The 25,458-nt window shown below is 40.8% G+C and overlaps 1 protein-coding gene across 13 annotated transcripts in view; it reads right to left on the bottom strand.

Moving 5' to 3' along the window:
* msi2b (musashi RNA-binding protein 2b) overlaps positions 1–14,477 on the bottom strand; it is a 300,205-nt gene extending 285,728 nt beyond the window's left edge. For all 13 annotated transcript variants that reach the window (XM_017694954.2, XM_017694953.2, XM_017694952.2 and 10 more), the window contains exons 1-5: positions 14,247–14,477; positions 13,775–13,815; positions 13,384–13,465; positions 12,551–12,635; positions 6,583–6,624 (exon numbers count right to left, since the gene is read on the bottom strand). In XM_017694954.2, the coding sequence (XP_017550443.1) occupies positions 6,583–6,624; positions 12,551–12,635; positions 13,384–13,465; positions 13,775–13,815; positions 14,247–14,308 (312 nt within the window). In that variant the 5' untranslated portion in view covers positions 14,309–14,477. The remainder of the gene's footprint in view (positions 1–6,582; positions 6,625–12,550; positions 12,636–13,383; positions 13,466–13,774; positions 13,816–14,246) is intronic.
* Between the last annotated feature and the right edge of the window lie 10,981 nt (positions 14,478–25,458).

The following is a 25,458-nucleotide window of genomic DNA, read 5'->3' as shown; positions in this document are numbered from 1 at the left end:
TCACATCTTTATTCATTAGCTTCTAGACCAATGACTATGCTAACTATATTCTATTATGATTTTGTGTAATTACACTTTCGATGAACAAATTGTTTTGATAAAAATCTTATTACCAAATCACTGCATTCAACATATGAACTTATCGATACAGAAACAAGGTTTTGTCACAACAAAGAGATCTCCAGAGATGCACGAGGTCCATAGCTGCATTTTCTTTGAGCTGACAACCAAGGGTTTCAAAATGACCGAGTGCCATGTAGTGAGAGTAAGGCTGGTCATTTGAGAGCGTGTTAAGCAAATTAATCAGAACACAGGTACCAAAGCATCAAAAAGAGGATAAGGTTTGTTCAATAAAAAGGGCAAAACCAACAATACAGTCACTGAGTTTTCAGGCCCAAAGTAAACTTTAGACACGAAACATTTCAAATAATACAATTGGGCACAATCTGTCTCTAGCTGAGAGGCAGAACACAACACCCTCGGTGTTACCACTGTACTTTTTGCTCTATCACTGAGGTAATGTCACAGTAAAAGTCAGGCAGAATTCTCTCTCCCGACAATTCTTTTTTGTCTTTCTAGAACTTGGCATGAATCCAACCTCTGGTCCACCAGCCACTGAATTTTGCACAAAGAGAGCTTTCTACCTCGTCTGCTTCAGAGGGAAATGGAGACCTCAAAGCAACACTGTCTAGTTGATGTGTAGCCAACAATTACAACAATTCCTGTAACACCAAACAGCGGCCATTTCTTCCCCCTGACCTTCAGATGCGCTTGAAGTAAGGGGTTTGAAGGGGAACACCACGACGGGCAGCTCAGTGACTCACCACACATCCTTATCGCGCTGGCCGTCTGCAATTAGGACTGCGAGGCATGGCACCTTTACAAGTTGAACTAATCCTCACCTCTCTCTTTCTCACAGCCGCCACTGTTTTGGCTCTGCTTAAGACATGTTGCCATAGTCTCAGCAGGCCAGCATTAGATCCAGCTCTTTCTGTTAATCAAAACAAATCAAAGGAAAACCTCCAAAGAACCACGTCCTCAGGACCATGGTAATTGAGTGTCTTTGTGAGGGTTAGCCTTTGAGAAGGAGCAGGAGAAGGTGGGAAGGTGGAGGGGGGAGCTTGGGAAAGATCGCTGTAAGTGTTGGAACCTAAAAGGGGTTTTGTCAATGGCCTTGTTGAGAGCACCACGTTTCAGCGCTCTTCCCCATGCCTGGTCCCCTCATTAGTGTCACTCAACAGTAGTTAGCACTGGGGCTGACCACAGCAGTCCCCCAAATTCTCCTCTCTAAGCCTGTGCCCGTGTGAACACGTCACCCCTGCTCTCAGACAGTCGCCCAGCAACACAAGAGGAAAGACAGAGGCTCTCAAAGACGCTTCACTGAGAAATAGACAGAATCATCAGAGCAGTGAACATCATCATGCCATGGCCTGTGGCAAAAGCCCAATGCTGAGCCATTTCATCTACTCTACTACAAGCTGAAACAGTTAACCGTGTTTCACCATTTGGATTATAACGTGTGTAAAATCTTTCAACTTTAAATGACTTGTATGATTTTTTTTTTCCATCCATCCATCCATTTTCCAAGCCACTTCTCTGTCAGGGTCGCGGGGGGACCACACTTTAATGGACTCAAAATACCCAAATTGAGTATTACTAATAAACTAAGCTTATTTTATGTGCACGGCAAATGGAAATGGCATTGTGGCTCTATTCATTGTTGTTTCTAATATGTCTAATGTTTTCTTCTACCTTTACCCAGTTTTCTCCTCCAAATTAGTCATGCCCAATTCCACACACTAGCTAGGTCTCCTCCAGTCACACAATGCTATCAAGCGGAGAGGGTGAAGGCTAGCACATGCTTCCTCCAAGATATTTAAAGCACCACATATTTTTCAAACTTCCACTAATGTAACATCATTGCACTGCTCAAATGTGCTTTTAAGAGAACACTAACCATCAATACTGTTACACCAGGCCCACTCAATGAGAGGCCAATTATGGCCTTGGACTCCCAGTCGCAGATGGCTGTGGCATCACCAGGATTCAAACGAACAATTTCCAGTTGATAGGGCTTACATTTAAGAAAGCTGCACCAATCCAGAGTCCTTAACATGCCTAGTTTTGTTCAGCATACACTTCGTCCATCTTGGCAGCATTTTCAACTGAAAACTCAACAATGAGAATCAACTCTAAAAAAAATGCTCAATTTCTCACTGAGATTAACGGGAATTTAACCAGTGTAACTTGCATATTAGCTTTACAGGAGTGACCAAATGACTTGTGATAGTCATTAGGGAACAATACATCTACCTTAATCCAAAAATTATGGCAAGTTATGGGCAACTGAAAACAAACAAACAAACAAACAAACAAACAAATAAAAAGTACCAAATCTACAGATTTGTTATAAATGAACACAAATCTCTCATCTTGCAGCCCCTCTCTACATTATACAAAATATTTAGATAAAGCATACATCTAGTATGCCTAATAGCCCCCTCACCCTTTTATTACATCTGCTTTTTTTGAATCATGCCCCAGAAAAGGCAGAGAAAACACATGCTTAAAGAGTACAGCTAGGAAAGGGGGGAGAACATAGACACTTTGCCAAGCTGTCAGTAGCAAGGAGTGAATTGAAAGCAGTGGTGACGGCAGAGTGGGACTGAGCCGGGCCTTCGCTAGCCACTTAATTGGCAAAGGAGCGTCAGTGGGCTGTTTGGCAGGGGTGCCTCTCTGAGCTACCTCGGCTGCCCGCCTCTCTGTCTCTGTCTCTCTGTCTCTCTGAGAGCAAGCGTCCGTCACAACAGCAAGGGGCTGCACAGTTTCACACAGCAGCACCTTTTGGACTTCATTAAAAACTTGGCCTGCGTCTCCCCCCCAGCGGCTGCTGCATGGGCCCCTCCAGCTTTGGTCGTTCTGTAGTACACAAGGTGCAAATATTTTTACTTAAAACAAGCATGAGAGACAGCAGAGAAAGTACATGGGATAAGAAAAGAATTAAACAGCGGTGGGGGGGGCATGACATGAGAGAGTAAACTCAATTCTGTCTCTGACACCATCTCTACTACCCACCCCTCACCCCCACCAACTGGTTAAATCCCATGCTAGCATTGCTATGGATGTAGCTGAGGGAACACAACTAGCACAGGCATTGTTTTGACAGCTCTCATGGCGGTAAATGCCAGGACGTCTACACTCAGGCTCGTTGTGTGCTGCGCTGCTGCTGGAACTGAAGCATCCTATTATGCTGTGTACTGGGCCTTTTACCTCCTCCCCCCACCCCCCCCCCATTTTTCCCCCCACTCCTCCTCATTCTGCCTGCACTTCAAGTATAGCTCCCATTTTTGTAGATAATGTCACTCATTAGGGTGATTATAGCTACTGGCATGGAATTCGCTGGTGAGAACTCTGGTGAAATAAAGTCGGAGGACCAGAGGGGTGGCTGCTCGGAGCCTTCAATCGCAAACTCATTACACAGCGTCTAACAGTGTTTGGAGCTGGTGTCAGCGAAATGACACAATAATCTTTTAAAGGCTGAGAAAAAAGAAAAGGGGAAAAAAAAAAAAAAAAAAAAAAAACAGTGGCTGGTAGCCAGGGGCACTGAGAACAAGTCCAAAGGGGGTGAAAAGGGTACGATCTCCCGCGGTCCAAAGGAAGCACAGGGCCACATTCCAGTGGAAATGTCTAAATGTTTGAAGGAAAAAAAAAACCCACAGTTTTTCTAGCTTCCTATCAGCCTATAACATCTATGGACCGAATTTGCTTTAGTTTCCGCAACCGTACTCTAATTTGAGCGAGGCGGATTTCTTTCAAAGTCAGTGACTCACCTACAAACTTCACTTTGGAGGATATAAAAAGCTATAAGGAGCACATGTGGTAATAGCACCAAGTATTATTTCCATATTGCATTGTCCCCAAAATAATGAATTGCTCAAGGGCATAGAAACAATGGAGGCTAGACAATAGTAATACCTTACATGTTCCAACAAGAGGGATATGGAGGAACTGAGCTGAAAAAGGAGGACCGCAGTGATAAAAATATGATCAACCTGGACAGGTTCCTCCTACAGGCTTGTTATAATGGCATGGTAGCTTAATTAAAAATACGTAGCTTTGGGGTAATGACACTTTTTCCTCGGAGGGAATATCATTTCTGCAGAATCCGTCGCCTGCTAGAGTGACCTCACTCCGAATATCAATTAAAATCTTGTCAGGACACGCAAAGATATGTTATGCAAATGTGGTGTGAAAGAATAAAAAAAAAGATCAATAACAACAGCAGCAAAAGCAATCTCCAGCTCTGACTGCGATAACTGGCCACTCCGTTAAAACGATCATAGCAAAAAGCAAGCCACTGTCAGTTTTCATGCTTTCCTTGGGAAATAAAAGGCAGGGTAGTATTGCAAAGACAAAACAGCACAGCTATTTAGAGCTTTTTCTCCTTCGCTGCACTTCTTTATTTGCTCGTACTTACACGCTTCTTGCCGTTGGGTTGGAGGAGAAAGTGGTAATGCATTTGCATCATGCTTACTCTTTGCCAGTTGTCCTAGCTCGTGAGTCTACTATCTCATGATTGGAGAAGAGGGTATAAATGTATTTGCATCAAATTTGTTATTCGTCAGGGTTTTTTTTTTCAGCTCACAGAATAGCAAGTACAAACGCAAGGCAGCAGTAGAAGCCGCTGCTGGAGCCTGCCGGCATTAATACCCCCATTCATCCTGGACCCACACTGAGCCAAGAAGCGGCATTAGGCCTGGGGCCCTGCGGCCTGTGCTTGGACCGGCCTGGCTGGCATGTGTGTTCGCGATAGAGCGAGAGAAAGAGAGCGTCATTTCTCCTCCACTGATTCAGCCCCATTCTGGACAGAGTGGAAAAGTTCTTTATTTTAATTAGCCAGACAAGTGTGCTATGGACACCTGCCACCTCGCAGGCCCTCTCTCTTAACTCTGCTGTGGCAAGATGCAGCTTTTTATACGCTTAACTCACTACTGGTACTGTCCAATACGTTGTTTAAACCAGTTTTACTAAGCAGTGTTGATAGATAACAAAAACATGTTGTCGCTGGGTGACCTTGGCTGTTTTGAAATAAAATATAAGAAAAGTGTAGACAAAGTATAACAGTTCTGTACCTGAGTAAAAGTAGGTGTACTAATGGCTACATACATCTTGACTAAGAATTCTGTGCCACACAGTTCTCCTTAACAAAACTGAATAATATTATAACTCAAGATACTTTTCCTTTTGACACTTAAGTACATTTAAAAGCAATATTTTATTATTTTTTCTAAAAATGTGGTTTCTGAGTGGTTAACATTAACAATACTGCTGAATACAATGTTCTATTTTGTGTAATTTTAGAGATTTATAATTAACAGAACTGGCACCAGAGTCGACAGGAGGTATCAGTATCGGGTCTATGTCAGCCTGAAATGTCGGACTGGATATTGCAAGGAAAAGAAAAGAATGAATGTGATCCAATCTTGTAAAAAATCCAGCCTGAAATACTGCACAATATCACACTGTGTGATGTCACGTTGGAGTAGAGTGCTTGAGCAGTTTGAGCATGATAGCTTACTTTCAGCCCCTCATCTTAAATGTAGTGCTTCAATTAAAAATAGGCTCCAGTTTAATAAAATTCAGAACATTTTGGAATGTTTCAACATCAGAAAAAGACATACAGGGCATTACCTTCAATAAAGCTACCTTCCATACCTGATACTGTGAAATGCTTGGAAAATTTGTAAAATGCAATAGTACATTTTATCAATATCATCCACCACAACTCTACAATGTTACTTGAACCAGACTGCTATAACAGAAAACACGGGACTGATTTAGGTCACGGGAGCCGCTTGCAAAAGTGGGTAACAATGCTGGCGGCCCAAAGCACAGCCAAGGAAGAATTCAAGCTCCAGCTTATAAAGGCCAAGACACAAGTGCTCAGCAGCAGACGCTAAAATTGGGGCACGGACCACCTGGCTGACGCTGCAGTCTGCACTGGAGAGCCTCCACAGGACGTTCTCTGCCAACATGGACAGCACAGGCAGGACAAGAAATACTAATGGCTGAATAATACATTTTTTTTTAGCACTGAGGGCAACGCTCACCTATCTGGGTCGGAAAACTGAAGGGAAAAAAATAAAACGGTGCAAGCCATTCCTCTGCTAATGATCTTCTGTTTAAGCAAGGACTACAGCATTTCCGAGGTTTGTGTAACCTTTAGATTCATGTAGTGGGAGATGATTACTCCCCTTAGCACCCTCAAGATAATCTTTACTGTATCTTCCCAGTTTATTGCATGTATATTGCATGAATTTAATAGGCAATCAGCTCTCATATCAGCCTCATCTGAATCTATGGCAAAGTCTAATTGTGCTACTGCCAAGAAGAGACATATATTAAATAAATTAATTAATAATAAGGAAAAGTAAGCCTATGCCAAAGCCTTTAGACTACTGAGCAGATTCAAATGCCCCTGAACACTTAGACTTTAACCATCTTATGCAAATCACAGAAATGCCTTATTCACTAAAATAGCATGCTGAATTTTCAGTTAGAACAAAAGAAATGCTGTCTTACCTTGGGTTGAGCACGTCTGGGGAAGGCAACTTTAGGGTCAATCTGAGCAGAAGAAGGAAAGAGAGATAATATTCAGTGGAAAATTACAAAATAATTCAGTGACAATATTTCTAGCAGTTTCTGACTGCCAACTGTAAACTACACTGCACAACCAATGCAAAATGACGTAATGTCATTATGTGTTACATAACCAAACTGTTGTTTTCTGGTTGTAGCAGGCCTTTTAACAAAAGGTAAGATGTGTAACGCAAATGTACAGGTCAAGTATTCAAAAAACACATCAGTTCTCATTTGACAGCTTCATTGACACGGCTCTCTGGTCCCTGAAGAATAGAGGCTGACATGACGGAGTTCGTATTGGTGAGCGCTGTAGATTTGCGAAGAATCAGGAGAGGGCATTAGATCAATACTTGCACAACCTCTTTCCCTCCAGGGGGATTATCATCATTACTGGTGACTCCTTCCTGCGGTTCCTGTCTGAATAAAGGCCTAGAGAACCATCTGCTTGAGACATTCCTCAACTTAAGGATCAGCAGCGGAAGCTTATAAACACGTCACACCATTTATCACTCGCTACACACAACATTACAGCACAAAGAGTTCACAACTACAAATCCACACGTACGAGAACATGGCACAGTACAACCAGTTATTTTTCCATGAATGTCTGCACCTAAAAGAGTCCTCTTAATAATTCAGATGAAGAAAATCAAACGTTCGAGTCGAACGTCTTTCATCTTCGTAGCTCAAATGATCACATCACGTAAGCTGAACATGACAGTAAACGAAAAAGAAAGGTGTTATAATAAGCAGCGTTTCCTTCCTCTGTGGGGGAAAACAGAATTAACTGCAGAAAAGAGCATCCTTTCATCCATGATAAATAGACATTACTGATTTCAGTTAAGTGACTCGTCAGGTAAAGGTTTATGACATGCTCAGAGACCTGCAAATATTTTTAATATGTCCGTGGGGTTGAAGGCCAGGCAAAATTAAAGTAAGCTCACCTGATACTGAACTGAACAGAAATGAGAGGGTAAAAACCACTTTTTCGCTGGACAGCGAGTGCACTAAAATGCCCTGTTGACTAAAAGGATGCTGAATGATCATGCATGCGAGGATGGGCACGGTGCAAAGACCTCTCCAGTGTTCGCATCAAATGGAAAAATAACTCAAGGGAAAAAAATCCATTAGTGGAATATTGCACTAGAATATACAGTGTGTCTTAGTGCTTTGTCACTTCATACAAAAAAAGTGGAAAAACGGAAGAAAAAGACATTACAGTGTGCAAAAGGAAAAGCTGATCGTAAAAAAAAAAAAAAAAAAAAATCACTTTTTTCCTTCAGCAGGAGAACGTCCTCTCAAAAATTAATTTTGTGTGAATAGAATTGTAATATGTACTGCCTTTTAAAGACTCTTTCGGGGGGGGGGGGGTGCTATGCTGTTTTTATTATACTTTAATTCATCCAGAAAAGTGTTTAATCTAAAACAGATTGCTTTTAGAGAGGACTGCAGCAGGCAACCAATTGTCAACACACAATGCAATTTTCACTCCAGGTTCTTACATTCGCAGCTTACGTAACCGTTTTTAATCAAACGTGAAATATTAAAGTGTGTCAAGAAATTCGCCGTACTGCTCGGCTCACATCCATTCTCATACATTCAATAGCCCCGAAACTGCCAAGCGCTGGCAATGCAGGTGTTGAAAAAAATACAATACAAACGCCAACCCGAAACAAAATATAACAGTAAGTGTAATCACAAGCTCGAACAGACTATGCATTCAAATTAGGCTAATTACACTGAACATGAATGGAATTAAACAGAAGTGGAAGACACGCAGTGGAAAATAAAGCAACAAACAGAAACAAATCAATTTCAATACATATGAGCTAAGAGATGTGGAGAGGAAGAGAATGAAAAAAAAAGTGAAAAAAAAAGACCTTGCTTTAAAAACTGTGGCTACTGTAATAAATAGGAGATGTGGGCAAAGTAGCCTGGAAACATCCACCAAATATTCTGAAGCTTCTTGTTTATTGTGAAAATGGCTTAATGTATGGTGATATCTTTGCCATATCACCCACTTCTACTTGAGTTATTATTTCAGTACTGTAAAAGTAACGGTCCTCGTATGAGTGGTCATACCAACAAAATAATTTATTAGAAATAAAAAACTATTTAAACTACTTATAGAACTGCAGCGAAACTTCTGATAACATCCAGCATCTATCAGCACAGGAGCTGAAGTTTGTTAGGACTTATTCTTCTCTTTCTGGGCTACTTTATTACTAAAATAAATGACAAACCACTAAAGCCAGAGTTGACCAATCACATTGCAGTTCAGATATCATCAAAACAACACAAAATTGTCATTAGGACCCGTGTTTTTCTTGAATTTTATTTTTCCCTTGAGCTCCACCTATAATGTTTGTGTGGTTTTCTGTACCAAAGCGGTCATAGTTCATTTTTACATGACAAGGTGTCCAACTTTTCTGTTACTGTGCCTTTAAGACTGATGAACACAAATGTCCTCTATTCTTATTTGCTGCTCTGTATTGTGTCTAATTTAAAAAGCACTCAGAGCTGAAACTCTCCTTAGCAGGCCAGCATAAATGAGCAGAGGTAAAGTCCCGAACGGGTGGATTTATGTAAATGAGTTGATTCTAATGAAATCATAACAAATGCAAAATGGACTGTTTTTTGCAGCATAGTTTCCATATGTGGACGTTTTCGACTGGGCAGTGAATGCAATGTTTTGAACTAACAGTTTATTTATTACTTTAAAAATTCAAAACAGCAAAAGAAACCTGGTGATATGGGCACTTTGAGTACATTTTGTGGCTAAAATGTTCCTGAGAAAAAAGAAATCCCCTCACAAATTTACTTGAGAATGTAGCAAAAATATTATGAATTGAAAATACTGAAGTACAATTTTGTACTTGAGCACATGTAACTGGGTAAATGTAACTAGATGCCCCCCAGCCTCTGGTAAACAGTAGCATTGGATAACAGAGGCTAGTTTGGGGTCATCCCTGTACTACCACTGCTGCTTTTGTGCCAAGCTCTTGTCACAAATGTTGAGCCAGTGGCCTTAAGCAGGAGCTCCAGGGTTCACCTTTATCAATGAGGTCACGCCTCAGCGCGGAACCATTCAGCCGTCCCTCCGGCCGCGAGGGTGACATCACAATCCACAGCCTGCTAATCCCTGCTTTAGCCCCGTCACTGCTGTCCGCGTGATCCCAATCTCTACCAATCCTGGACACAACGCTGCTAATGCTAACACTCGCTCTTTCTTCTCTTTTGTCCCCCCCTCCTCTTCCTTCCCTACCATTCAGAAACATTTGAAATGTCAAACCTTGACCTACTTTTTACCCACAACACTAGAGTTACACATGTATGGAGCGATTATGTAATGTAACCCACTTTTAACTCGTATACTGGCACAAGACTCAAAGATATAACCGCTCATTTTCTAAATTAGCTTTAAACGTTTCTCTAAGACGCATGCTGGCAGAGGTGGCTAATGACAGCCAAGTTAGCGCTTACACAACTTCAGTCATTGCCACCACCGTGAACTTCTCACCTTTAACCTACATAAATCTAATGTGTGGCCTTTTACCCGTTTATCCTCGTCGATCACTGCTGATCGCAAGGTCACATGGCTTGCACTATAAAAATGGATGGAGATTAGCTCACTGCTAATTCAATGCATTGCATCTTCTCATTTCAGATTAGTGCTTGTTGAACACGACCCCTGAGAAAATAAAGACAATAAAACTGGTATTAGCTTTGTCCTAGCTCATGAACATTTGAACAGAAACTTCTACACATTATTCCTATCAATTAAGACTTAACTAACTGCGTCGACTAACTGGATTTAAATAAATTACCCGTGGTAATCTACCTTCATCTATGTGTGGGTAAGAGAGTTTAACAGGTTAATCTGCAGTTGACCAAATTTAGCACTCTAATCTCATATGAGCAAAGTGAACCACAAAATCTTCTTGGTCACAAATAAGCAAAACATAAGACAGAAATAAAATATGTTAGAAACAATAACAGGTTTTGAGTCCTTCAACAAACAGAAAATAAAACAACCAGGGTAAATTATATGTTTCTGCACAGTGAGGATGTAATTTTGTTAACAGTTTTCCAGACCAAGACAGCAGACTATAAAGAATTTTCACTGGAGAATCCTCATTACAATTTCATTAGATAGAGACTGTGTGTGTGAAATAGGTCCAAAGTTGTTAAATATTTACTTTACATTATTTTCTCCCATCCGGCTATTCTAAATCGGTCCAATCAGGAGCCTTTATTTAAATTGTAGCTCATCTCCAGACTGATAAACTGTTAAATCATTAAAAGAAATGTGAAACGCATGGAGAGTTTTCAATAATGCCATGTTTCAGAGAAAAAACAGCAGCAAAAGAAGCCTTTACTCATTTCCTCATTAGTCCTGCTGCACTTTGAGTTTCCTTTAACACTGATATACAGGTTGTTTTTTGTTTTTTTATATATATATATATATATATATATATATATATATATATATATATATATATATATATATATATATTGGCTTCCAGCAGTATTGCCTCCATTAAAATGACACAGAAAAAGCAACGCTGGGCTGTTCGTCCAAGCCCAGCCACCCCAAATAATAGCTCTTCCTCTCTGCGCCCCCACCCACCTTCAATGAGAAACATCCAAATAATACATCTGCACAAATCTGTATGCCATGTATCTGCTGCCCCTCAGACATGTTAACAGCACAATATAAGAGCATCTGTTGCACAAAAAAAAAAATGGAGCAATCTAATAATCCTAAGAAATTCACTTTCCTGCAGAAAGGCTGCAGATCTACCTTTGACAGCGCTACTAACAAAAATCTGGAGCAGGTTTCAAAGGATAAGCCACTCGTCACTACACAGCATCCTGAGCAACTTGTCTGTCACACTTGTTGATATTTGTGTTCACTTGAAGTCGACATCTGAGGAAGCATAAGCTGCACAACTTTAATTTCAGGCATTTTTAAAGCATTATCTGCAGATGATATGAGATTAGAAATCAGACACATATGGCTACATTTAATGAAAATGTTCAGTTAGACATTACAAAACTACTACCACTATGCATAAAAACACAAATGCTTTTTGACAAACATCACTGTTTATTTTTAAAGTGTGCAAAAATAATCATTTGATGTGTTTTGGGCAACTGCAACAGAACCACAGCAAGTAATGAATAAAAAAAAACAATAATAAATAAGATACATCAAAATAATCAACATCAACAAATATGAATAGGCATGAATTCTTATCACCAAGAAAACAATAATTCATAAAAAGACACAGTTCCATCCTGATAACACCAACAGAAATGAACAGGATGCTCTCTGAACTCCACAGACAAACTCCATCCAGAAACCAGAGCCAGAGAAGCTATAAATCCATCTTTACGATTCAGTTGCTCTCACAAAAACAATAATAATGAGCAAAACAAAGTTAGGGATGTGCAACCAATCTCAGTATAATGCAGGCAATGAAGTAATGCATCACTGTCTCTCTGCACATTAGTTTAGCTTGGCACCGGTTCAATGCAGCAATAATGATTTAAATACACTAACGTCAAAAGCAAACCTTCCCACTGACATGAACTGCACTCAGTACAAAACCAGAGCACAGCAGGTGTTCCCTTTGAACTAAACCAGACTGGAGCAAAACATGCCAGCAAAGTAAGGGTTAAACCCCGCCAAGGCACCGGGCTAAGACTGAGATAACTACCCCAACCACTTATTTGCGTCTGTGCCTGCTGCTGTGCGAGTGGTAGGATGAGAAATGTCACGGGGCGTCATCAGACGTGAATGGGTTTGATAGGAGCGTACGTGTGGCAGGCACTATAGATGTCGGCACATTGAAAAAATTTAAACAGCACTGCGAAAGATGATGGCAGCAAAATGTAAACATACCGTCTTTGAGTCTAATTCGTGGTGAGGTTGACCTAAGACTTTATCTACACTGGCCGCATCCGCAAACGTAACGAACCCAAATCCCCTGGGAAAAAAAAGACACACACAGACAGAGAATGGCATTTACATCAGAGAGAGAGCACAGACAAGGAGTTCAACAGTACACCTCAATAACTTCTGGTTCAGCTGAGCATATTCTATTTTCAACCACACATATTTTAATAATTTTAACCCATTCGTGTCCAGCATGTGCCACAGGAATTGCTCTGATTGGTTGAAAGTGATCAAACGTTATATTTGGTGAGAATCTAATTATACTACACATAATTGTAATTTTTTTATTCACAAGAAAGATTTTCTATTACATTGCTAAAAAATTAGTAGTCATGTGACCAATAATGTCCTAAAAATTCATACGGCTTGATCAATTTGAAAACTTCCTTGATGATCGAGCTCAAGAAAAACAACACTAATTTTAAAAATGCTCCACAATAAGGAAAACTACAAATTTCATGCAAGGACATTAATGGGTTAATCTCGTGCACATTCAGCTAACTTTTCTCACCATTTGTCATCATGCAGACTGGCTGCTTTTACGTCCTAACAGCATAAAACAGGAGGGCTTAGAGAAAAACAGTGAGCTAAATCAGAGCAAGCAGGCAGCATGTTATTGGGACCCAATGTCACCCTGCATTCTGGCACTGGCTGCTCCAACGGCTTGCAAAAGCGGATCGTTGCATGGCACTAAAAGCTCAGCGCTAAACATCAGCGAGAGCAGCACTGCAAGCACACAGCGGCGATTAGTGTTGTTTGTTCATTGTTTTTATTTTTACCTGGAGCGTTTGGTCGTGGGATCCCTCATCACCATACATTCTCTGATTTCTCCGAATTTACTAAAATAGTCTCTAAGGCTGTCTGGAAGCAGAAGAGGAGAGACAGAGAGAGAGAAGGCGGATTAGATTAGGCGACCGTCCGTGGGTCAGGCAGGCAAGTGCTATTTATGTGTATGTGTTTTGAAAACGCCCCCTTCAACGCATGTAGGGGTCGAATAGAGGACTTTCAAACGAAACGAAAAGAAGCTTTCGCGCACAAGCACACATTTCCACACACGCACTCGCACACACAGCCCAGCAGCGGCACACCGGAGCCGTTTGAGTCCGGCTCGGAGAGCCCCGCTATCGGCCAGCCTGGCCGGCCCAGCCCCGCCGAGAGCGGCTCGCTTACCTGGTGAAGTTTGCCAGCTGAGGCCACCGATGAACATTTTACTGCAAGAGGGAAACACAGCAGAAGTGAGTCCAGATGTCAGATCGGCCATTTTGACGTGGAGCTAACTACTTAGCTAGCCACACACACACAAACAGAGAGAGAGAGAGAGAGAGAGGGAGGGAGAGAGAGAGGAAAAAAGCGGGCGAGAACGAAGGCACACAGCACAGACAGAGACGCGGATCAGAGCTGAGGCTTTAGCCCGCCGAAGCTGTCTCTCCTAAAGGGGGCAGGCCAGCTCCAGCACACGGTGAACAAAAGGAGGCAGAAACAGAGCGTGATCTTTTAATTAATCAACATTTACAAAAAAAGGGAGAAAAGCACATTTGTCATTCAGGCTGCTCGAAAAAAAACATGACAGAAGTCAGAGTGCTTATGTGAGATAGAGAGAGAGAAAAAAAGAAGGAGGAGAAATATTCGCTGCCTCCCTTACCCTGGGTCGTGTTGTGAATCGTTAGGACTCCCAGATGTGGCTTGGCTCCCGTCCGCCTCCATAGCTGAAGCAGACCGACCGCAGGCAGTGAGTGGAGCGCTGGCTGGCTGGCTGGCTGGCTGGCTTGCTGGCTGGCTGGCAGAGCGAACCGCTGTAGCCGAAGCCCCCGCTAAGAGAACAGTGGCGAGCCGGGGAAAGCAGCGTCACACGTGGGATCAGCTCAGCTCTGGCTCCCTCCTCCCCCTCCCTGGACCCACACGGGGGGCGGAGAAGGGGCTCGTCACGTAACCCCGCCCATTGACGCCAGCATGATCGCCCCGCCCATTCTGGACTCGAGTCCACAGCACTAGTGTTTTGTGTGTGTGTGTGTGTGTGTGTGTGGTGTGCCTTTGGGGAGCGCTTGCCAAACAACCATGACGTCACCAATAAAGGCAACACAGCGATCTATCTTGATTAATATCAGCTCGCCCCTCAGGGGGGTATCCTGCACGCATCGTGTAACCTACTAGACCAACATGACACTATTATATAAAAAGAAGCACGATTCATGCATTTTTCATGAGCTCGTTTCAAACATTAGCCCAGTTCTTTTGTTTTTCTAAGTTGAGAAATCTTTCTCTAGTGTAATATTCAACAACAACACAGAGGAAGGTAGAAGGTATTTGATGGTTAATCCATTGAGTCTACACAAATGGATCAAGACGTAAGACTAAAAGTTTGTTTTACAGATGCACCGATGTGGAAACTGTGGGCCGATGTTGATATCCGATATTTTCCTGCGTATGTATCTGCCAGTACTGATATTTCCCCGCATGTGTATCTGCCACAACTGGCACATAAACATTTCTAAAAAGTAGAAACTGGGACCACATTACATCATTACATAGACATTTAACACTTATTTCTATGCCATTATAAATGCAATAAAATGAAGATATTTTAGCAAAATAGCCCAGCGTCACCAAAACATTGTGCTCTTCCGGAGAACAATAAATATGTCGGCAAATATCGATCTGAAATATCGATCTAATGTAAACATCTGCCTGGTGCTGATCATGTCTTTGAAGTAATTATCATTGTGCTTCTCTAGTTTTTATACCTTAATAGAACATACCAAATCTAATTGCAAACAATAGTATGAAAATGACATGTAATCACTAAAACTGATTAGATGTTGATCCAGTGTGCAAGTTCTGTGGCATTTTTCTTTACCATACTAAATGTAGCTGCTGGGTATGAATTCATGTATAATTTCTATAATACAGAGTCAATCTATTGTGTGTACAGTCCTCACAAGGAGAATGTATGGTAAGAGCAGGAATAGCTCAGTACAGGGGTACAGTATGTATACTGGACTGAATACAACATCAAAGCTACTCCCTATTATTCAAAGAAAATATGGGAAAGTAAAGTCCAGGCAGATAAATATTGCCAAAAGAACAGCTGTGAAAATAATTACATCAGTCTGGAAAACCAGCTTTAATTACTTTTTGTGGTCAGTTACTGCAGTTATGATGTCTGATGCAATGGTCATTCATCTAACATCTCCCACAGATCTGCAAACACAATTTTGACTTAGTGAAAGTGAAAGAGTCTGTCATGAAAAATGCATTCATGTATACTGATATCATATGAAAGTGTCTGTATTCTCCCTTACATACTACAGTTTGTCTATGATTGGACCTATATGAAAGAAAAATATATACATTTATCCTCATACTAAAAGTATATGTGCAGTATACGTGAACAACTGTGACGCCAAGCTACAGCATTGCAGGCATACAGCTCAGAAATGAAGCTGTGTCCTTCCACAGTGCTTAGGGTCTGAAGCTTTAACAACTTTGAGAAATCACAAGTTATTACTCATTTAATAACAGTTTAAAAATATAAAAAATAATTTTGAAAAGGTTAAAGGATCTTCCACTGGAGGCTATGGAAGTGCATGCTTATTACCCAGCGAGAGGCGGAGGAAGGGCTCTCTGCATTAAAGCAGGAAAGAGAGAGAGAGAGAGAGAGACAGAGAAAAAGGCAGAGAAAGAGAGAGAGAGGCCTCAATTAAGGGCCTTGCTTGGCGAAGGCTCAGTTATGCTACAGTGATTGCTGTTTTTTTCCTGCAGCTCAGTTTAAAGCGAGGCTCCATGGCCTGGAGACAGCTTGTCTTTGTCTTCTCCCCCACCCTGAGACAGATTCTGAACGACAGTTTCGCTGCTAGAAAGTGCAGAGAGCCTGCATCAGGCTAGCTAGCGTCCAGAGGAGGGCGGCCAAAGCACTGCTGATTGGCAGGTGAACCCCATGGTCTCACCTCGCTGCCTAGCAGGCTGCTTGTTGGTAAACTGACACGCAGGCACCTATGGGGCACAGGCCCGAAGCAAAACATCTCTCTCCCTTTCCCAGACTGTTTTTTACCCTCACTTCCACTGACTTAAAACAGCAAAATGCCTCAGAGACTGCACACACTGCAGCTTAACTCATTGCAGGCTTTCGGATCATATTAGCCAGTGACTGAAATAACTAGGCAACATTGTTTGCTTTATCTAATGTTACTTATACACAGGTTGCACTTTTTAGAACAGGAAGAAAGGCATTTTTGGTATCTCTAATACTGTGACTAAACTGCCTATACAGTGAGCCTTTGTTAAATATCATGGTATTAGAGCCCATCTGGAGGGAACTGTGACTATAAACAGCTTATAAGCTGTCACTTAAAGCAAAGTATAGATGGAGTTAAAATAGTACTGAAATCTTAAATGATCCCATATTGTAGAAAGGCCCTTTCCAGAATTCAATGTAGTATGTAATTGTACCATTTCCCCCATGTATACAGTGCATATTTATATAAGCAAAGCTGCAATAACAATATTTTTGTGATGTCACCAAAACATTTATACATATTCAAATATTCAGCATTTAGCAGTTTACCTCCAACCATTTATAGTGAAGCTATAAGGGGTGTTTCAGCCCAGACTGCTTACTGAATGAGGCACAACACAGGGCAGCCAATCAAAACCAAATTCATTTACATTTATCAGTCTTAAGCTTACAGTAACAGAAACACTGCTTGACTCCTAGGGGTAAAGAACTGGAAAACAGTAATAAAAACATGAATCATGAGCTACTCAGAACAGCAATCTTTGATCAATTCACATTCAATTGCACATTCAAGTCGGTATCTGTCTTAAACTTGTTAAACTGTCTTGTTCTGTGAGTTTTTTTATTGTTGGGCTTTAAGCCAACTTGTTTACTATTGAGTAGGATTGTATTTGTAGTTGCTATCGTACAATACTGTTTTATATAAGTAGTCTGTGTCTTTCTGATATTGTATTGTTTGGTCCTGTAAAAAGACAAAAAAAGGACTTGAGCTTGATAAAACAGCATAGAGGCCAAAGGAGATGGAGAGTGGGTTGGTAGTTTTACCAATGGGACCACTTCTGTCATTTTTTTTACAAGGCAGATAGCATCCCCTTTCATTCCCTCTCAAACTGAGCCCTGCTTATAAATATGTTGCAGGTGGTGTAATAATGACCATTCATAATTATGATCTGTTCAGAGTTTGCAGTTTTATTTTTCAGCACAAGGCGTGTTACAAACTGAGAAATGCGGCAGTAGAATGGAATCGACTTTCATGCTGAAACACGGCTTGCTTTGTTTCCCACTGAAATTTTATTCAGATTTTAATACAAATAAGCAGCACCACCGCTGCTCCATTTCACTGTAATGTAATACGTAATTGCGTTTCAGATTAGGCCTGGCAGAGTGGTTTACAGGCTATTTACAGTAATCTAAATTACATAATTTCATAATAAGATTTGATAAGCCTAATGGTCAGCAGCGTACTTTGTTTAGAATGGTCGCCTTTCATTGAGCATTAACCTGAAAATAACATCTAATTTGAGTGCACAAACACGGAATGGAAGGGTTTAATGTCTCCTCGAATAGTACATACACTCTTAGCCGGTATGAAACATATGCTTGATTGCCTTTAGAACATTAAGTTTGATCATTTGGACGTTAGGCAGTATTGTGTGATGATCTCACCTAATAGTGGAGAATCATTTCACTTACAAAACAGCTAATTTTCTTTCCAAACGTCTGCCTGCCGTGGACCGAAGCTTCAAAGAGGAATGTAAGGCAAAGGCTGCGTGTCTTTCATTTACAGTGTATTAGTGTAATTGTACATGGCATGCATATTCACGTTATGTGTGACATACGCTGAGCAATGACTGGCTTGATGAATCTAAATGAACCACGAATCAAGAGATTATTTAAATGCATACATTTGCATGGGCTGCTTATAAAGTAAGTGCTAATTTATGCTACAACCCCACCATTATCTATTTAAATTTAATGTTTCAAAAAGTCCATTAAGTCTTCAGAAACGGCGCAGAAAGACGACGGAAGCAGGGCTCCTGATTAAAGCGAAGACTAAGTGCACATCGGAGCTCTGCCCAATTAGAGGCTGTGCATTTTGCAATTAGAAGTAAATTCAGTGTGCCTAGCATCTCTGAAATCGGACGGGCAATTTGACAAAAAACGTCGGACAGGAGGGGCTTTAACTTGTAAAAAAATGATGTTACAAACAGTACGCCTTGATGTTCGTCGCGCTGAACTGGTGGGCAAAGAGTTTCGCATTTAACCTCTTCTCCTCTGCCCTCTGACACGCACGAGGTTTAATCACAAATTTCCAAGTGGAAAATAAAGAGGATTCCAAGCCATGCCAAGCGTGAAAGACACAGAGATAGAAAATGACAAATGAATCTGGTGGGTTGGTGGGTGGTGGTGTGGGGGGGTCTTAATATCATCACAAGATAATGAGTTTCTCTATATGTCAAATCCACTCTTGTTTAAGTTACACAAAGCAGGCTACACAGAATATGGCTCCTCTAATTAGGCATAAGACTCTCTGTACACATACCATCCGAAATCAAACTTAGCAATTAACATTAGCAGCTACACAGAAGCAATAATCCCTTGTGTTCCAAGTATAAAAGTGAGTACATGTAACAGAGAGGTAAAAATCAATAAAGCCAATGCAGGGAATGAAGTGCTCTCATGGTTTTACAAGTGTCACACTGCCCTTGGGTAATAAACCATCAATAATATAAACTGTACGTTATTAAAAAGACATTTAATGTAAAAGCGGTTGCAGTGATTTCCTTCCTGTGCTTTTCTTTTGTTCATGTGCAAATAATGAGGAAAGCAAATCACAAATAAATTGGAGCTAATGTCTCACATTAGGTTTTATCCCCTTAACTACATGCGTATTACATAGTTATTATTGAGAAATTACTTTAGTCAGTAAGAGCTGCCTAAAACTATGAACCTTTTCATTATGTGTGAAATTTTTATACCAAATGATTCAGTAACTATTATTAAACCACCATATAACTTTAGCCATTTCAGCTTTTATGTGTGTAGCTTAGGTTTTGTATGTTATTGAAGCTTTATACCTGTTTTCTGATGTTTTGTGGTGCAGTGAAAGCTGCATTCAATGAGTATAAGTACATCCAGGTTTCTCTCTCTCTCTCTCTCTCTCTCTCTCTGACATCTCAGTACACATCAAGGACAATAACCAACAAAAGATGTTAGCGATCTTTCTAATGATTGGCAATCAAAGAGTCATGAGCATCTGTGACAAAGACACCAAGCGGTTCACAAAGTCCTGGAAGAAGCCTTTTCCCGTTCATCCACACACAGCTCTATTTCTGTGTGCAGCAGCTGAGTGAGCGGATGCTTCTGGTATAAAGAGCAGCACTGAAGGCCCTTCACATGCTTTTATGTGCATCTTCACTTACACAGGCTCAAAGCCTGTATAGCACTCCGCCATCCTCTCTCTACCTGCACCTTTATAGATTACACAGAGGCCACTGATACAGCTGAATTGTTCAGCTTCAACTATGTCTTACATGGCCTGAGAGGTAGTTGGTATTTAATGCAGATATTCAAAGGCTGTGATGATGTCAGTGACAGCAGAAAGGTTTATCTTTAGACACAACAGACACCTTGATGCTACAGAGGACAGAGACCTGATGATTTCATAGGAACTTAACAAATTTAGAAACTTACTTTTTTTTTTTTTGATGAAGTCAAGTAACTGCACATCAGCAAGGTGGCGCTAAGGGCTATGGAGTCATTCCATACAGCCTTTTGTCTTCATTTTATTTCATAGAATCATCATGCTTGTATTTAAATATTGTGCAGTCATTTGCAAAAGTTTGTAAACCCCTGGTCAAAAGACATGTTTTGTTCATTTTAATGTGAAAAGAATTCACACAGCCTCCACCGAGAAAATGAATTTGGCATTTATATCTGCTCATTCTTGTGCAAAATCTCTTGCTAATTGCCGAATTTAACATTTTGGAAAAACATAACATATAAAATCTGCCATAACATTTGCACAGGCCCTATTTGTTGTTTCTTTTTTCCCAACATCTTAAATAAACAACAATCATGCATTGAAATATGCAGAAGTGTTCTCCATAGAGGAGTTCATTTATTGTTACTCAGAAAATCATTAAAACATAGTTTTATTTCATGGTCAAGTTTCAAATGGAACTAAAAGGTTTAAGATGTTGAAATGCCAAAGAGAAAATAATCCAATCCGAATTTTTCCCCATTGTATTCAAACCAGATTGTAGAGAATGGTTATGAAAGATAAATCTTGTAACGTCTCTGTTTAAATTAGAGATTCTCTGTGAAATAGTGCAAATATATGAACTGTGAGGGGCCCTGAGGACCTTTTTGAGAATCACTGTCTACAAGAGCAGCTAATAAAGTACCGTAAGAAAATGACATGGTAGCTTTATAAGAAAAAAGGTCAAATGGGCCTCATTGACCAATCCTTCTTAAGAAGAACTTTCTTCTAAAAACCCACTTACACAGTTTGTATGCAGTTTATGACATTCACCACGTTTTCTCACGGAATTTGTACTTAGGTATAAACAGAATCTACACACTCAACGGTGTGAACAATCCTGCTGTTTGAGGGATAAAGCCAATGTGGACTTTTTCTTGAGAAGAACTCAAGAATAAATGTAGTAAAAAATTAGGAAGGTAACTTTAAGAACAGCTCATGCAAAAGCCTTGGATGACTTTACATTGGCACTTTATTCCTGAAATGTTTACACAATGTAAAAGGCAGCTGATGTTCTTAAGTAATACAAACACAATAATAACGGGTTTTACAGACATAATCATGTGACAGTCCCAAAAACAACACATGATTTCTATTCTAGAAACTCGATTTGTAGTCTGAGCACCCCAAAGTTGACCTGTCAGGATGTCCGGTCCACTGAAAAGTTATTCTAAACCCAACTTTGCACCAAAAAAGAGAACAAATATGTCTTTATACACTCTCAGAAACAAAGGTATGAAACAGTCACTGGGGCAGTACCAGGTCTCCTCAAGGGCAGATCTCTGTACCTTTAGTCAGGGAGCATAACCATAATAATCCAGTGAAATAATTTCAAACCCCACACACCCCGTCCCCCCTCCAGGCTTTTTATCTTATTCTGTTTTAAAACATTAGGTTATGGAAAACTTGGGGCAAAATGTATTTAAGGGACACATTTGGGCCTTAAAACCACTGTTGTACCTTTGAGGGCACATTAACATAGTTTGTACCTTGATGAACGAAAATGAACCTGTGCAGTGGCTTTATTCTTAATTAAAGTTGTATTTTTAGGCAAGTATTTTAGTGCTAAAATAATGTGTAATGCCATGAAACATTTTTTTTGTACAGGAACAAAGCAGAGGTAATGTCATTGCAGGGAGCAGTAAGAGTCTTACTCTATTAAATCCTTATTCCTTCATTAGAGGAGATTTTCAAATTCCACGCAGTGCCTGTGCAGAACAATCATACAACTGACTAATGTCTTACCTTAAATCGACTCTCAGAGAGAAGAGAATCCTGGAAAATATATAATGTTCACATGAATGAAGATGTCTGAATTTCAATTGTATCTCGTTATTTGTGTGGAATTAGGGGGCGAGGAGCTAGAATGTCGCTCGTTTCACAGAATAAAAAGGCTGCAATGACCTCTAAAAACGAAATTGATCTAGTGACGAGAAAAAATGAACCGGGCCTTTTTTTCTAAGACATCTGAATGAACACCATATGTGGTTGAGTGCTCTCATTAGACCTGTCTGGGCTTTATAAGGCCATACACCTCCTCTATTTGACACAGAGATCAGACAGGCATAAAGTTCATTAATTTACTATGCAACAGAAGTGCTCCTCAAGTACTCAAGAAGTTGATGAGCTTATTCAAGGCCGAAACACTGAACTCACACGCCATCTAGTGGTCCTCTGCATTATTGCAAAGGCACCATACGGAGCCCGTTCTGAATCTGCAAGTCTAAGGCCCAATCCTATTTCTTATTTTTAACCCTTCCCCTTGTTTTCCCGTCTCATTTTCAGCCTTGGAACTGAGTTATAAGGGATAGTGGTTGAGATCTTCCCACATGAAATAGGACAACATTCAAATAAAAAGAATTACTTCATTAACAGCAGTGCTCTGTTGGCGACCCTGCCAGTCTGCAGTGACAGCAGAGGACGGTCAAGTTCAACCTCGCTGCTGGGCTTTAGTTACATTCAGGGAACTATATGCCTTCAAAGAGGGGGATACGACCATTATTTATTATCGCCCACTCCTAATTCTTCGGGGATATGAAGTTGAACGCTATTCGTTATTGTTGAATTTCCTCGTTCCACCTTAAATGGAGCAGTAGTTCTGAGGCTCCAGAATGTAACTGCTGCACCATTTAACTGGAAATGTAGTTAGCTAAGCTACCGAGGAGTTAGCTCAGTGCTAGCGATGTTTACATTTTTGTTATGAAGAAACACAATCCAATAATGCATTGAAACAACCTAAGATAACACACACACACACCCCTTCTAAGCCGACTATCCTTCTGGGGGAGCTGGAGCATAAGATTATCATTTGTGGGTTTCTTCGGTTGCTTGCGCAGTCATCTTGCCGGTTTTTGGTTTTCTCCTCAGAACAGAGGTTTGGATTGTGCCTCTGAAAAACCTCCGTTTGGAGGGCTGTGTAGCCCCAACACCGCTCTACCCCTCTATCTCACTGAAATCAGGACACCCTACCCCTAGGCGTGAGCGCGCAAAACGGAGGGGTAAGGACAAAGTGTTAGGGGCAAGGAGTGAAACAATATTGGGCCACGAACACCGACTGTCCACTTCATTAGAAACATACTTGTGCACTTACTGGCCACTTTGTGTTCCACCTAGCTTCCACTATATATGGGTATAATTCCACCCATCTTAGGTTCCACTATACAGTATATGGGTATAATTCCACCTACCTTAGGTTCCACTATACAGTATATGGGTATAATTCCACCTACCTCAGGTTCCACTATACAGTATATGGGTATAATTCCACCTACCTCAGGTTCCACTATATATGGGTATAATTCCACCTACCTCAGGTTCCACTATATATGGGTATAATTCCACCTACCTTAGGTTCCACTATACAGTATATGGGTATAATTCCACCTACCTCAGGTTCCACTATATATGGGTATAATTCCACCTACCTTAGGTTCCACTATATATGGGTATAATTACAGTCTTTAGTCCACAATCTGTCTTAGCAGTTGATCAGTGGTCAGTTTCTGACTAATGTTGACCAGATGTCATTGAGGTGGTAGATCATTCTTCACACAGCATGACACTGGCATGGTAGTGCTGCTGGTCTGAATGTATCAGTGACAGCAGTGTCACTACTAGGACCACCACCCAAAAGTATCCACCTGAGCACAGCTCTTTGATAAAAAAACTGACCCCTGATGAAGGGCTAAGATGAAGAATGAGTGATGGCTCAAACAGTTATTAATTGCACATAAGCAAGAAGGACATACAAGCTAGGGGTTTCTCATAATGTCTCCACCATTCAAAAATATCCAACCAAGAGCAGCCTTGCAGTCAGAAACTGACCGCTGAAGTGTGGAGCAGGGGTCACCAAACTCACCCGCAAAGGGCACATGTGGCTGCAGGTTGTCATTTCAACCAAGCAAGAGTTCACCTTACATCATATCAGACCAACTGAGTAAACACATGGAATCAGGTGAGCTCCTGCGTGTTTGGAAGGCCTCTGTGTATAAGACTGGTGACCCCTGGCACAGAGGATGGCCAACAAAGATTCTGCTTGGAAAGAGATCAGCTACAGCAGGTTTGCCTTTACTAAAGAACCCTTGAAGAATCCTCTTTAAGAGGGTAATTCTAGTAGCTGTGATTTGCTATAAGATCTGTAGTTAGGTATATTAGTTATATTAGCTATTATACTAATGCAGTTCAAAGTTGTAGTGTTTTACCTACTGATAACACACTACAATAAGCATTAGAGTGTCTGCTAACTAGCCTATTGATGTGAGAGAATCATGTAACATAATAAGTAGAGACAGCTTTTAATAACATTTTTTAAATGTGTGTTTTAGAACTTAGCTGAAAATTAACAAGGTAACTGCAGTCTAACCAACATTTAAGCAGTTAGGTATACAGATAATTTTGCCTATGACTAAGCATAGAGTTAGGTGTATGAATACATTTGCACATTGTTGACAATTCGTTATGGTTTCCATTCTCTACACATTATCACTCGAAATCTGTAGGCTAGACTAACTACAGTAAATTTCAGCATCCCTGAAGTCAAAAACCAGTACTGAGAAAACAGGGACAGGCTAATGTTACACATAAGTAAAACTACAAAAAAGGCCCAGAGGACAAGAGAGCTGCTGCAGGAGTAGAGCTAAATTGGTTGAGCTGTCGGTCAGCCTCTTCTCTTCAGGAGTAGAGTGAGTGACTCTTTGGGTAATGTTGGAGTACTGCACAGACAGCCTGCTGAGAGCCACCTCACTGCTCTCCTGAAACAGAGAAAAGAGCTGTTCACAGGCAGTCTAGTCCAAAGGCCTGCACTCTCACAGCAAGACATGAATGTTTAACCAGAGGTTTCCGCTTCAGCCTGCAGGACAGAAGAGCTCTCGCAGGCACACAAACCTCAAACAGCCAAAGATTTCACCTGCTGAAAAACGCAGGACCCTTTATAATGTGGATCTGATAAAGACTACAAAACTGTTCAGTAGCTAAACAAGCTTACAGCAAGACTATAAAGACATTCATACAGTTCTGAATTTGGACCCTTGAGTGCCTTTAATTTAAACGTTTTAACCATTCACAGAAATTAATGCAGCATTA

The sequence above is a fragment of the Pygocentrus nattereri genome, chromosome 17, assembly GCF_015220715.1.
Source record: "Pygocentrus nattereri isolate fPygNat1 chromosome 17, fPygNat1.pri, whole genome shotgun sequence".
NCBI lineage: Eukaryota > Metazoa > Chordata > Actinopteri > Characiformes > Serrasalmidae > Pygocentrus > Pygocentrus nattereri.
Note: the sequence above shows the minus strand (reverse complement) of the source record. Positions and strands in the feature narration are given on the sequence as shown.